This window comes from Muscardinus avellanarius (assembly GCF_963383645.1).
Source record: "Muscardinus avellanarius genome assembly, chromosome: 2".
In the NCBI taxonomy this organism is placed as follows: Eukaryota; Metazoa; Chordata; class Mammalia; order Rodentia; family Gliridae; genus Muscardinus; species Muscardinus avellanarius.
Window position 1 is genome coordinate 149752810 of NC_137787.1, and position 11394 is coordinate 149764203.

Here is an 11394-nt window from a genome sequence, read left to right on the forward strand (position 1 = left end):
ACCTATAATCCCGGTACTTGGGAGGCTGAGGCAGGAGGATGGCAGGTTTGAAGCCAGCCACAACAATTTAGTAAGACCCTGTTTCCAAGTAAAAATGAAATAAGTCTGGGAGTCTACACCAGCTCAGAGGTAGAATGCCCGTGGGTTCAATCCCCAGCACCACAAAACAAAACAAAATAGCTTAGACAGTACAAAATAAGATAACATTAGTTTACTTTTGAAGGCCCACACCAGCGAATACCCTTAGAGTTTGTATACTTTCAGAGGGCAGAATGGGATTGGTCATTCATTCTTCCCTACATTTGATAGGACTGACTCAAGAATAAAGCTGTAGTTGTTGTTATGGGAGACCTATCAGGGGGTCCCCCCGCTGGGACCTGGTCATCGTGGCTTTGCTGCTGTCTGGTTGCCTCCCTACATTTCTTTCAGAACCCCAGGTCTGGGCAATCTGAGCTTGTCAGGCGCGTGTGTAGTTCAGTTGCCCACAGAAACCGCTGCACTTTGCACAGGCCGTGGGTGGTGAAGCACTTGTGTGTGCCCGACCTGCTGTTCAGCTTGGAGCCACCACTGGTTTCAATTATAACTTCAACAGGCAGCTCTGAGGGTTCCTCTATTCATTACAGCGCCTCGCACTCTATAATTAGTAATAAAGGAATACAGGCACTTCACAAATATAAAGGATTAAACAATAAGCAGGCAGTAAAGGCAGCACACAGGCACTTGTTCATTTTTTTTTTGTTTCTTTCAAGTTAAAAAAAAACACACTAAAACTTTTTTCTTTGTTGCTTCACTTTATTTTTATCCTGAATAATCTAGGATAGATTATTTTAATAGATTTACTTTCATCTGAATACTCTCACCCTGGCCATGTTAATTGAGTGATTTTCAGAATTTTACCTAACTTTCTTGCGCCTCAGTTTCTTGACCTGCAAAATGGAGCTAATGGTGACTCCTGTCACATGCAGGTGGCTTGAGGATTAAATGAGATGATTAAGTGCTTGCCAAGAGCTTTGCTCATAGAAAAGCTTGCCCAGGGAATGTTAGCTCTCGTTATCATTTTAATTTCAGATGAAATGCACAGAAGACATATGCGTGCATAGATTTCGAGTGTCTTTTTAAAACCTTCTATTATGTACATTTTCACACACAAGCACACAGTAGACTGGTGTAGTTACCCCACCCTAACATGTACTCAGTTACCATGACAATTTATCAATATTTTGTCAGAGTTTTGTTTCACATAGCCTAATTTTTTCGAGAATGTTTTAGAGCAAATCCCAAGCATCGTGTCATTTCATCCATAAACTTGTGGGTTTTTTCTTTTTTTCTTTTTTTTTTTGCAGTGCTGGGGATCGAACCTAGGGTTTCATGAGTGGTAGACAAGCACACTGTCACTGAACTGTGCCTCTAACCATTTTTAGTGTCTTTTTGATACTAACATCCTAATAAACTCCTTGCAATAGTCTTCTTTACCTAAAACCTCACCTTATAAAGGAATTACTAGCTACTAATAAAATCTCTACAGATGTCTAATTAGTGAACGAACAACCCAAACTTAGTTTTTCTTTTCTTTTCTTTTTTATGCTGGAATTGAACCTACAGCCTTGTATCTAAGCTCTGCACTGAGCTATGTCCCCATACCTACCCATTCTCCCTTGTGATACTAGGGATAGAAACCAGGGGCATTCTATCTCTGAGCTACACTCACAGCCCCATTTTATTTTTTAGTTTGAAACAAGGTCTCACTAAGTTTTGGAGGCTTAAGTTGGGGAGGCTCCTGTATCAGCCTCCCCAAACACTGGGATCACAAGCATGTGCCACAATGCCCGACTCCCCCCCAACCCCCTTTTTTTTGAGATAGAATCTTCCTAACTGAGATTACAGGTGTGCACTACACCAGATCTTTTTTGCCACTTTTGATAGATGCTTACTATGTGTTGAGTGACTAAATGAGGGCAGGAATTTTATAGAGTGACCACTGTATATGGAGACATACATATTTTACAAAATCAGCTACTTTTTTGTGTGGGTTTGGGGATAGAACCCAGGGATATTTTTAATTTTCATTTGGTGGTACTGGGGGTGGAACCCAGAGGCTTTCTACCTCTGGGCTATACTCCCAGACCTATTTTATATTTTATTTGGAAACAGGGTCTCACTAAGTTGCTGAGAGCCTCACTAAGTAGCTGAGGCTGGCTTCGAACCTGCGCGATCCTCCTGTCTGTCTCCCAAGCACGCGGATTACAAGCGTGCGCCACCACACCCGGCGAACCCAGGGATATTTGACCTCCAAGCTACACCCTGTCTTTTTTTTTTTTTTAATATTCTTTATTTTGAAACAGGGTCTTACTAAGTTGCAGAGAGCCTCACTAAGTAGCTGAGGCTGTCCGCGAACCACGATCCTCCGGTCTCAGTCTCCCGAATGCTGGGATTACAGGATTACAAGATTACAAGTGTGCGCTGCCACACTCGGCTCAAAATTAGCTATTTTAAATTCCTGGGTGAGATATTGTAATATTTGAAATGTTCCAGGTCTAACAATGTCATTAACATTTTTAATGCCCAAATAATTAGCACTTGGAAGATTATTTAATTCTGGTACTGAAATTATTTGTGAATGTCTATCAGCAACTTCATGAAAAGCAATTAGCAGATTCTTCAAACACATGACAAATCCTTTATTACTGTGCTTATAAGTGACACGGTTTACACAAAACCAAATGTAATTAAATAACATTGGACTTGAAATCTACCACAGACTCAAGGTATACAAGTTATACTTGGCAAGGCAAAACTTCTCAAACACTAGGTTGTTTCTGGTGAAAGATGAATTTCCATTAAGTAATTCCAACTCGTTTTGTTTTTTTGTCTTACAGACATTTCCTTTGGCAATAACTTCCACTTTAGCTTTTATTATATAAAAATATAACAAAATTTCATTATATACAAACATTACATTACACATGTACAGGTTAAAAACACTAAGAAAATGGCAAGCGGCGAATGAAATTAAAGTCAATAGCAATGATAAGAAAAATTAAATACTGCACACATTTCATAAAAATTACATTAACTACATTTTTGTTTGCAAATACCAAACAGTACCAATGTGATTGGAAATAGCTTCCAACAACTTCATTTTAAGGCACATCTTGCATATTTATATATACAACACTGAAACCGGTCAATAACTTAGGGGCTTCTCGGAGTGACCTGTATATGTGTGTGAAGACATGCAACATGGGATTACACATTTTCATTGGCTTCCTTCTTTGGGGACAGGTATCTGCCAGGGGGGGACTGGTAGAGGGGCACCCCAATCTCCTGCAGGTCGGGGAGCCTCCCTGGACGGGGAGGGGAGAGCAGGGTGACTGTCCTGTCATAGTCTCTGTGTAGGACTTTCTCATAGACACTCTGCAGCCCCACCGTCTTGGGCAGCTGGGCCTGGTAGTAATTGTCCCTGCGCAGAGGATCCCGAGGCAGGGACGTGCTCTTACAGAAGGTTGACATCTGGGCTGGTGGGTGAGGTGGGGGATGCGGGTTGGGCCCTCCGCAGGATGGGCTCCAGCAGCGGTCCGAGTGGCCCAGGATCTTGCACTCGGCTGTGCATGCCCACAGTCCTATCATAAAAAGGGAAAGAGTGCGATGATTATTCCTGAGCTTAGACACACCGAGGCCTCCTCCATCTCTAAAATGGGGCCAGGTTCCAAAAGGAAAGTGTCTATAAAGATGAATGGTGGGACTCGAAGATTGAAAGAACATGTAAATATGTCTTTTTACAAAGCTGGCCCAGCTTCTTTTGCAGGAAGAAAAAAAAAATGGTCAGCAGAATTCCCTCCTTAGCTGATTCGCACCATCCCTGCTTCTGCCTAACTGAACGAGGGTGGGCTTTATTCGAGTGGTGAAGTTGCTTCTACTTGACATTTTAAAATGCCCTGTAAAAGACAGGCTGGCATCCGGAACTGGAGGAATAAAAAGTGGGAAAGAAGGAGGGGGCTGGAGGCCGACCGCCAGGGAGACTTGCAGTGGGAGGGAGGAATGCTTGACGGGGAGGGGGAGTCCTTACCACTCTGCATGTGGTTAATGAGATCCTTTTTCAGCGCGTCCCCGCTGATGTCGGAGTCGCTGTCGTTGAAGTCACTGTCTCCTTTGCCGCTGTCTTTGCCGCTGAACTTCTCAGCTTCTCGGCCCGAGATGGTGTTGAATGAATTTCCCTTCCAGACGGCTACCGGGGCCGCCGGCTCCTTCCCGAAGCCCGGGGAAGCTCCGTAGGGCTGCAACAGGGGGGAAGCGGGTAAGAGCATTGGACAGGAGCACAGCAAGGGCGACAGGTTAAGCATCGCCCAGAGCGAGCCCGCCCCACCCCTCCAGGCTCCCGTCCCCCAGCCTGTCCGCGGAGCATGGAGGGGCGCCCAGCCGAAGGCCTCACCTCGGCGTGCGCGCCGCGGAGCCGCTGCTGCCCCTCGAAGTGACAGGCGCTTTCCCCAGTGGCGCTGCCGCCCTCCGAGCCCGGCACTTCGGCCGCGGCGACCGCGGGCGGGGGCGCGTCGGCCGCGGGGCTGCCAAAGGGCGCTTTGCCGCTGCCAGGGAAGGTGAGCACGTCGAACATGTTGGGCCTGGGCCCAGCTCCCCGGGCGGCCTCCTCCGGCGAGCCGGGAGCCGAGGCTCCGCCGCCCGCCGCCCCGGGCCGCTCTTCCCGGAGGGCCCCCCCTTTGCGCACCTCCTTCTTGCGGCGGTTGCAGGTGGTGGCGATGGCGATGATGGCGGCCAGCAGTAGCGTGCAGCTCCCGGCCAACACGATGATGACGATCAGTGGCGTGTCCCATTGCAGCGCGGGCCCGGACGCCCCGAGCCGAGAGCCAGGTGGGCGGGAATGCTCCGGGCTCCCCACGCTGGTGGGCGCCGCCGGCCCGCGCCCGCCGCCCGCCGTGACCACGAAGCTGACGGTGGCGCTGGTGGTGAGGGGTGGGCGGCCGCCGTCGGATATGACCAGAAGCGCCCGGAACACGCGGCCCGGAGGCTCCTGCGAGAGGTCCCCGGTGAGCACGATCTCGCCCGTGCGCCGGCCGATCGCGAAGGCCTCGCGCGGCTCCTGCTGTTGGAGGTCGAAGGCCAGCTCCCCGTTGGCGCCCTCATCCGCATCCCGGGCCTGCACGCGTGCCACGGCCGTGTCCCTGGCAGTCCGCCCAGGGACCGCGACCTCGAGAGAGCCATTGGCGGGCGCTGGGTGCACCAGGACTGGCGCGTGGTCATTCTGGTCCAGCACCCGCACTTGCACCAGAGCGCTGCTGGAGAGCTGAGGGGAGCCCCCGTCGCTGGCCTGGATGCGCACGTCGAGCTGGCGCAGAGTCTCATAGTCAAAGCTGCGCAGCGCGTAGATAGCCCCGGTAGCCGGGTCCACGGAGACGTAGGTGGACACGGCGCCCCCGGAGCGGCCCACTTCGGCTTCTAGCAGCCTGTAGGTGACCTGGCCGTTGCGGCCCAGGTCAGGGTCGCGGGCAGCCACCGTGGCCAGGTAGGCACCGGGCGGGTTGTTCTCTCGCACCGACACCTCGTAGACCGGCCGCGTGAAGAGCGGCGCGTTGTCGTTCTCGTCGCCCACCCGCACGGTGTAGGGCCGCACGGTGCGCAGCGGGGGCGCGCCGCGGTCCTCGGCCACCAGGGTCAGGTTGTACTCGGCGATGCGCTCGCGGTCCAGGGCAGCCGCGGTCACCACCAGGTAGCTGCCGGCGTAGGCCGGCTGGAGCCGAAAGTGCTCGTGCCCGTAGAGGGCGCAGCGCACCTGCCCGTTGGCGCCCGAGTCCCTGTCCGAGGTGCTGACCAGCGCCACCAGGCTCTCGCGCGCCGCCCCCTCCGGCACCAGCGAGGCGGCGCCGGCCTCGGGGGCCCCGGGCCCGGCGGACGAGGTCGCGTCCGCCCCACCGAGTGCTGCTGCTGCGGCGGCGGCGGCGGCGAAAGGCGAGGCGGCTGGCGCGCCCGGGGGGGCCAGCGGGGTGATAGAGATTTCGGGCGCATTGTCATTAACGTCGCGGATGCGCACGATGACCTTGCAGGTGGAGGATCGGGGCCCAGCGCCGCGGTCCTGAGCCCGCACGTCCAGCTCGTAGGTGTCCTGGCGCTCGAAGTCCACCGGCCCCGCCAGGGTGAGGCGGCCAGAGCGAGGGTCCAGCCGGAAGAGGCGGCGCGCTTCGGGCGGGGTGCGGGCGCCAAAGGTGAACACCACGTCGCCGTTGGGGCCCTCGTCCGGGTCGGCCGCGTCCAGGTCCAGCAGCAGCGAGCCCACGGGAGCGTCCTCGGCCACCTCCACCTCGGCCACGGCGCCCTGAGGGAAGGCCGGGCTGTGGTCGTTGGCGTCCAGCACGCGGACGCTGAGCGCGGCGGTGGCGGAGCGCGGCGGGCGGCCGCCGTCCTGAGCCACCAGCTCCAGGCTGTAAGAGGCCTGGTTCTCACGGTCCAGCTCCTGCAACAGCACCAGGTCCGCGCACTGGGCGCCGTCCGCGCGCGTCTGCAGCTCCACGCGGAACGGGCTGTGCGGCTCGGCCAGGCGCACGCTCTGCAGCCCGTTGGCGCCCACGTCCTCGTCCACGGGCACCTCCAGGGGGATGCGCGTGCCCACCGCCGCGCCCTCCGACACCTCCACCGGGATCTGGGCCCGGGGGAAGCGCGGCGCGTGGTCGTTGACGTCCCTCACCTCCACCTCCACGTGCACCAGCCGGAACTGCTCCTGTGAGAAGCTGACCACGTCGAAGGCCAGCACGCACTGCGGGGTTTGGCCGCACAGCCGCTCACGGTCCAGGCCCGCGTCCCCGACGGTCAGCTGCCCGTCGCCCTCGCGCACCCGGAGCAGAGAGCTGTTGAATTGCTTCATCAGGCGGAAGCTCGTGTCTCCAGATACTTTCATATGCAAGTCCTCTGCCAGGGTCCCGATGACCGTGCCGGGGGCATCCTCCTCGAAGGTGCTATATCGGACTGTCTTGCTCTGGGCCACGGAGAGCACCCAGCAGAGGCTGAAGAGCTGCAAGGGGAAAAGGCAAGGGCTGCCCCAGCGCCTAAGAGGACTCATGCCGCCAGCTCCCGGAGCTATTCCGAAAGGCTAAAGAAGGGAGCTCTCTCTGGTGTGCAGGTCGGGGCGCGAGTCCCGGGCTCTCGGGAGCACGCTCTCCGCGAGCCCAGTGCGGGAGAACTCTGCCGGCTGCAGCTGCGGCTCGGGCGGGCTCCGAGGACGCGCGGACCCGCCCTGGCTCAGCGCCTCTCCCTCCCTGCGCCTGGCAAGAGCAGCGCGGCTCCGCGCCGCCTCCGCCTTTATAGCTGCCGATATGCAAATCACTCGAGCCGGGCAGCCAATGGTTGCCTTGCCCTAGCACCGCTCCTCCGCCAGCCTCTGACAATCCTTTTAACGTGGAAAGGCTTAGAGGAGAAAACAAGAGAGGAAAACGAGGGAGTCTTTCCTTTGTTTTTAAAGCCTCCTTCTGTTCCCCTTTTCTGTCAGCACCCTGCTTGTAGAGGAGTTGGCACCGGGCTCCGGGAGTAAAAGGAGAGAGTGGCTTTTAATCGCGCCCCCCCCCAACCCCTTCTCCGGTGCCGGCTGCTACAACTAAGTGCGAGCTAGCTGGGGCTTCTCCCCGGCGGCTCGGATCTCCCATCGCCCCGCCCCGCCTCTGCGTTCCGCAGCTCCGAGGCTTCCAAACTTGCTCTGCGGAGCGAGGTGCCCCTCACCTTCTCTCCCAGCTTCCCACGGCACCCGGAATAGCCTGTCGATGAAGAGGTCCGAAGGATAAGGGAAAATCGATTTTATTCAAATTTGTGTACGCGATTGTGTTTTGCTCGCGTGAGCCCCAGTGATCAGAGCTGCCACTTCCCTTTCAATAAAGAGCCCTACGAGATGTTAGTATGCACGTCACTGTCCAAATGGCTCTCTTAAGCCTTGGGCGCTAGCAGACAAGGAAAAAAAAAAAGTTCCAAATAGGATTTAGCATAAGCTTGAGGAGATTTGGAAAGGTTTCAAAGATCAGACTGTATCAAAGGCTTATGAAGCCCTCGTTAGCAGTGGAAATAGAATGGCGTGGCAGGCGATCCCGTTGGAGGCCCCAATGTCTGTATTATTTCCCCGTGACAAGCTAAGGCGAGAGAAAGTTGAACAGTTTCCACCGCGGAGTTGGGCTTCTGTTCCTCTATTCATCCCCAATCGCTGCCATAACTCTCCGGCGAAGCGGTGATGGGCGCTGAATTCCACACAATACCCGGTTCATATTAAAGTGCATTTAGAAAACTTCCCCTCCTGATGCCTTGTTCCGCCTATTTAGAGGATTTTCTTTCTGTTTTAATACGGCCACTCTGGGAAGCAACACTCGCCCTGTTCCAGGAGAACAAAACCACAGCATGACGTTGAAACCTGGCACGAACCTGGAGGAACTTAACCATCTGCCTAGGAAAGTATGGAGCTTCGGCCTTGCCAAACTCCGGGCAGGGCGGGTCTTGGGGTTGGTCCTGCTCTGCGATGCTCCGTGGGTATCCTCCCTCCCACTCCCCAAGGCCACGGAGATGGGGCTTCAACCTGGAAAAAGGTCCTCAATGAAGGACTTCATTGAGCAGGCTCTGCAAATACACAAGGAAGAGTCGAAAGCAGAAGTCACTGCACCTGAAGGAAAAAATCCTAAAAGGTGATGGGTTTGATAAGCAGGTTGTAGTCAGTCTTCTGAACCCTGATTTCGGGCTCCGCTCAGCGTTCTATCTGTGTTTTCCTTACCTTTGAACTCAAGGGAATGTATTTTGGAGTCTTTTCAGAAGAAGAGCAGGCGCTCTCTCAAGAGTGCGAGGCCCGCAGGGGCCGGATGGGCGATGGGGTGCAGTCTCGAGAGGGAGGGAGGTGCTCAGGAGCTGCCAGAGAGCAGAAACGGCAATCCCAACCATCAGCAAATAAAAGCTCTTAGGAGATCCGAGGTTGGAGCTTTTCAGGTCCTCCAGGTTCCCTTCTCCATCTCCTTGGTCTGGAACCCCTGAGACTGTAAAAAGCGAGGCCAGACATCTGCAGCCGCAAGGGGACTCGGAAAGAATAACGCTCCTAGAGGGGCTGGATTTCCAGCCTTCTCTATCAAACCCCTTTTTCTATCTTCCAGGTAACATTTAATGTCTGGCTCTCGCCACACCCCCGCTCAAGAGACATTCCTACAGTGGGGGCGTATGCTTCTAAAAGAACTGTCTTCCTTCAGGCACACCCGGGCCAGCGCCTGCCATCGACCTTTGGCGCTCCCAGACTCACGCCCTTCCTTCCTGCTCCCCCTGTCGGCGCCGCGGAGAACAGATTCAGAACTCGGCTGGTGGACAGCGGCCTCGGAGCCTGGGCTCTGAAGTCCTTGGGAGCCCGGGCCCTGGCGACTCTGCCGCTGCGGGAGGGCGGAGAACCCGCGACAGGGACCAGGAGCGAAGGAAGGCGCAGTGGGCTAGGGGTTGCGGAGGAGGGGTGTCTTAGCTGTTTCCTTTGTCCGAGCAAGTGACTGGGAGTAGGACCCCAAGCCAATGCACTCAGCGCCTTCTAAGGCTCCTGGCTGTTTAAGTCTCTGTCTCTCTTTGTCTCTCGGACTCTCTGTGTCCCTGTGTCTGTCTGTCTGTCTGTCTGTCTGTCTGTCTGTCTGTCTGTCTGTCTCTCTCTCCAATATCAAGGTTGAAATGAAGGAAGGGCGTTTGGAAGCGGCAGGAGGAGGGGTGTGGGGAGGCGAGAGGCAGGTTCAAAGCATTTTATCCGTGGCCAGGGCCTGGGCCTCTGGGAAGTGGCCAGGGCAGCGGCGGCGCCAGGAAGCTGGGAGCCCCAGGCGGAGCTGGAGAGGCCCGCCGCCAGCTCGGAGGCAGCGGCAGGCGCGCAGAGGCCTTGCAGAACTGGCTCCGAGGTGTGAAGGCACGCGAGTCGCCTGAGCCCCCGACCCGCCGCCTGCCTACGGAAATCAGATTTAAAATAGCGCAGCAGCGGACACAGCAACTCCCCGGGGAGGAAAAAAAAAATGTCCCGGGAGCGGGGCGGGGTGGCTGGAGGGGGAAGGGAGGGGGCTCTCTCGCCCCAGAGCTGATCCCACCCTACAAAAGCCGGTCAAATCGCCTTGTTACCATACCAAAAGGCCCCGGCAGGCTCAAAGGAGCTCCTTTCTCTTGGTTTTAGCAACTTTGCCGGCAACTGTCTTGCAATCCTGAGAACAAACACAGCTCCACAATGGCTGGCGTTTTCTCTGAATGCAAATGCTGCAGACTCGGAGAAGCCGGGTTTCTGTTACGGAGCCTAATGCCGGCATTGTAAAACTCGCGTGCAGACACCGGGATTGACACGGACGTCACGTGATGGATTAGGGCTCTAGGAAAGTTTTCAAAGCGGCGACAATGGGGGACTCAGCCTGATCTGATATCTCCCACAGTTTAGCGGGAAAGAAAATCAGGATATATTCTCATATGTAATAGGATTATCTTTTCCATTTCAAGTTCTATACAGCATGTAATTTATTTTTAATTAGGATTATATCTACCAGGAAAGGGAACTAGACTTCGCAGGAAAGTGTAATTCTAAGGATGGATGGAGAGAAAAAAAAAAAGCCCAGAGTCCATGGTTTTTCCTTCTATAGTCTCATTCCATTGAAGAAACGTCCCAAGGAAAATTTCAGCAAGTGCTCAGCCAAATAATAGAGGCACCTCCTTACAGATATTCAACACATTCTGTTAGAGAAACCATACTTTGCAAAAATCTTTTAGATTTCCTTCATTTCTGGATTTTATTGGGGTTGGTGATATAGAAGTGCAATGAATCTGGGGTTGGTGATATAGAAGTGCAATGAATCTCTTTTCTTCTCTCCAAATGCCCTGTTTTCAAAAGATGTCCCCCCTCCCCGTGCTGTCAATATTGGCATAGTAACTTTTAAACTTCATGCTAAACCACAGAATAGCATTCTCCATAGACCTGATGCAAGCTTAGCTGTCAGACAATGAGACAATTTGAGGGTGAAGGTAACTGTTGTTTAAACATTGATTTTGGATTGGTCCCAATGCCAGATGCTCACAAACCTGGATCATTTCCAAGTCTTGGGCCTGCTTGGCCTTCCGTGAGCTCTGTGTCTCAGGCAACTCTGGGAAAACTACTTTTACCTGATAAGAGGCAAACAAAACATGGCTGCTGACTGCAGTCGCTGATATCCTGTGTGGGTTCAAATCTTATCATAGATTTGCTGTGTGACCCTGTGCAAGTTAATTGATCTCTCTTTATCTTCATTTCCATATCCACAAAATGGGGGTAATAATATTACCTGTTAAAGTTGTCTTGAGGACTGTGTAGGATGATATTATCAGGTGCTTAGGGCCACACGCTAGTTATTAAAGCACCAAGAAGAAACACCAGAGGCTATTTCTGGTCTGCTTCTT

The 11394-nt window shown here is 53.9% G+C and overlaps 1 protein-coding gene across 2 annotated transcripts; it reads right to left on the minus strand.

Annotated features, from left to right (window-relative positions):
* Positions 1–3246: 3246 nt before the first annotated feature.
* Positions 3247–7063, minus strand: PCDH8 (protocadherin 8; the record flags this gene model as incomplete). 2 transcript variants are annotated; one of them, XM_080690266.1, is made up of 3 exons in its annotated part: positions 3247–3620; positions 4067–4274; positions 4721–7063. In XM_080690266.1, the coding sequence occupies 3 exons, from the start codon at positions 7061–7063 to the stop codon at positions 3247–3249; spliced, it is 2925 nt and encodes a 974-aa protein (XP_080546392.1). The 2 variants fall into 2 exon arrangements, with proteins under 2 accessions (XP_080546392.1, XP_080546391.1); XM_080690265.1 differs by having other exon boundaries at positions 4430–7063.
* Between the last annotated feature and the right edge of the window lie 4331 nt (positions 7064–11394).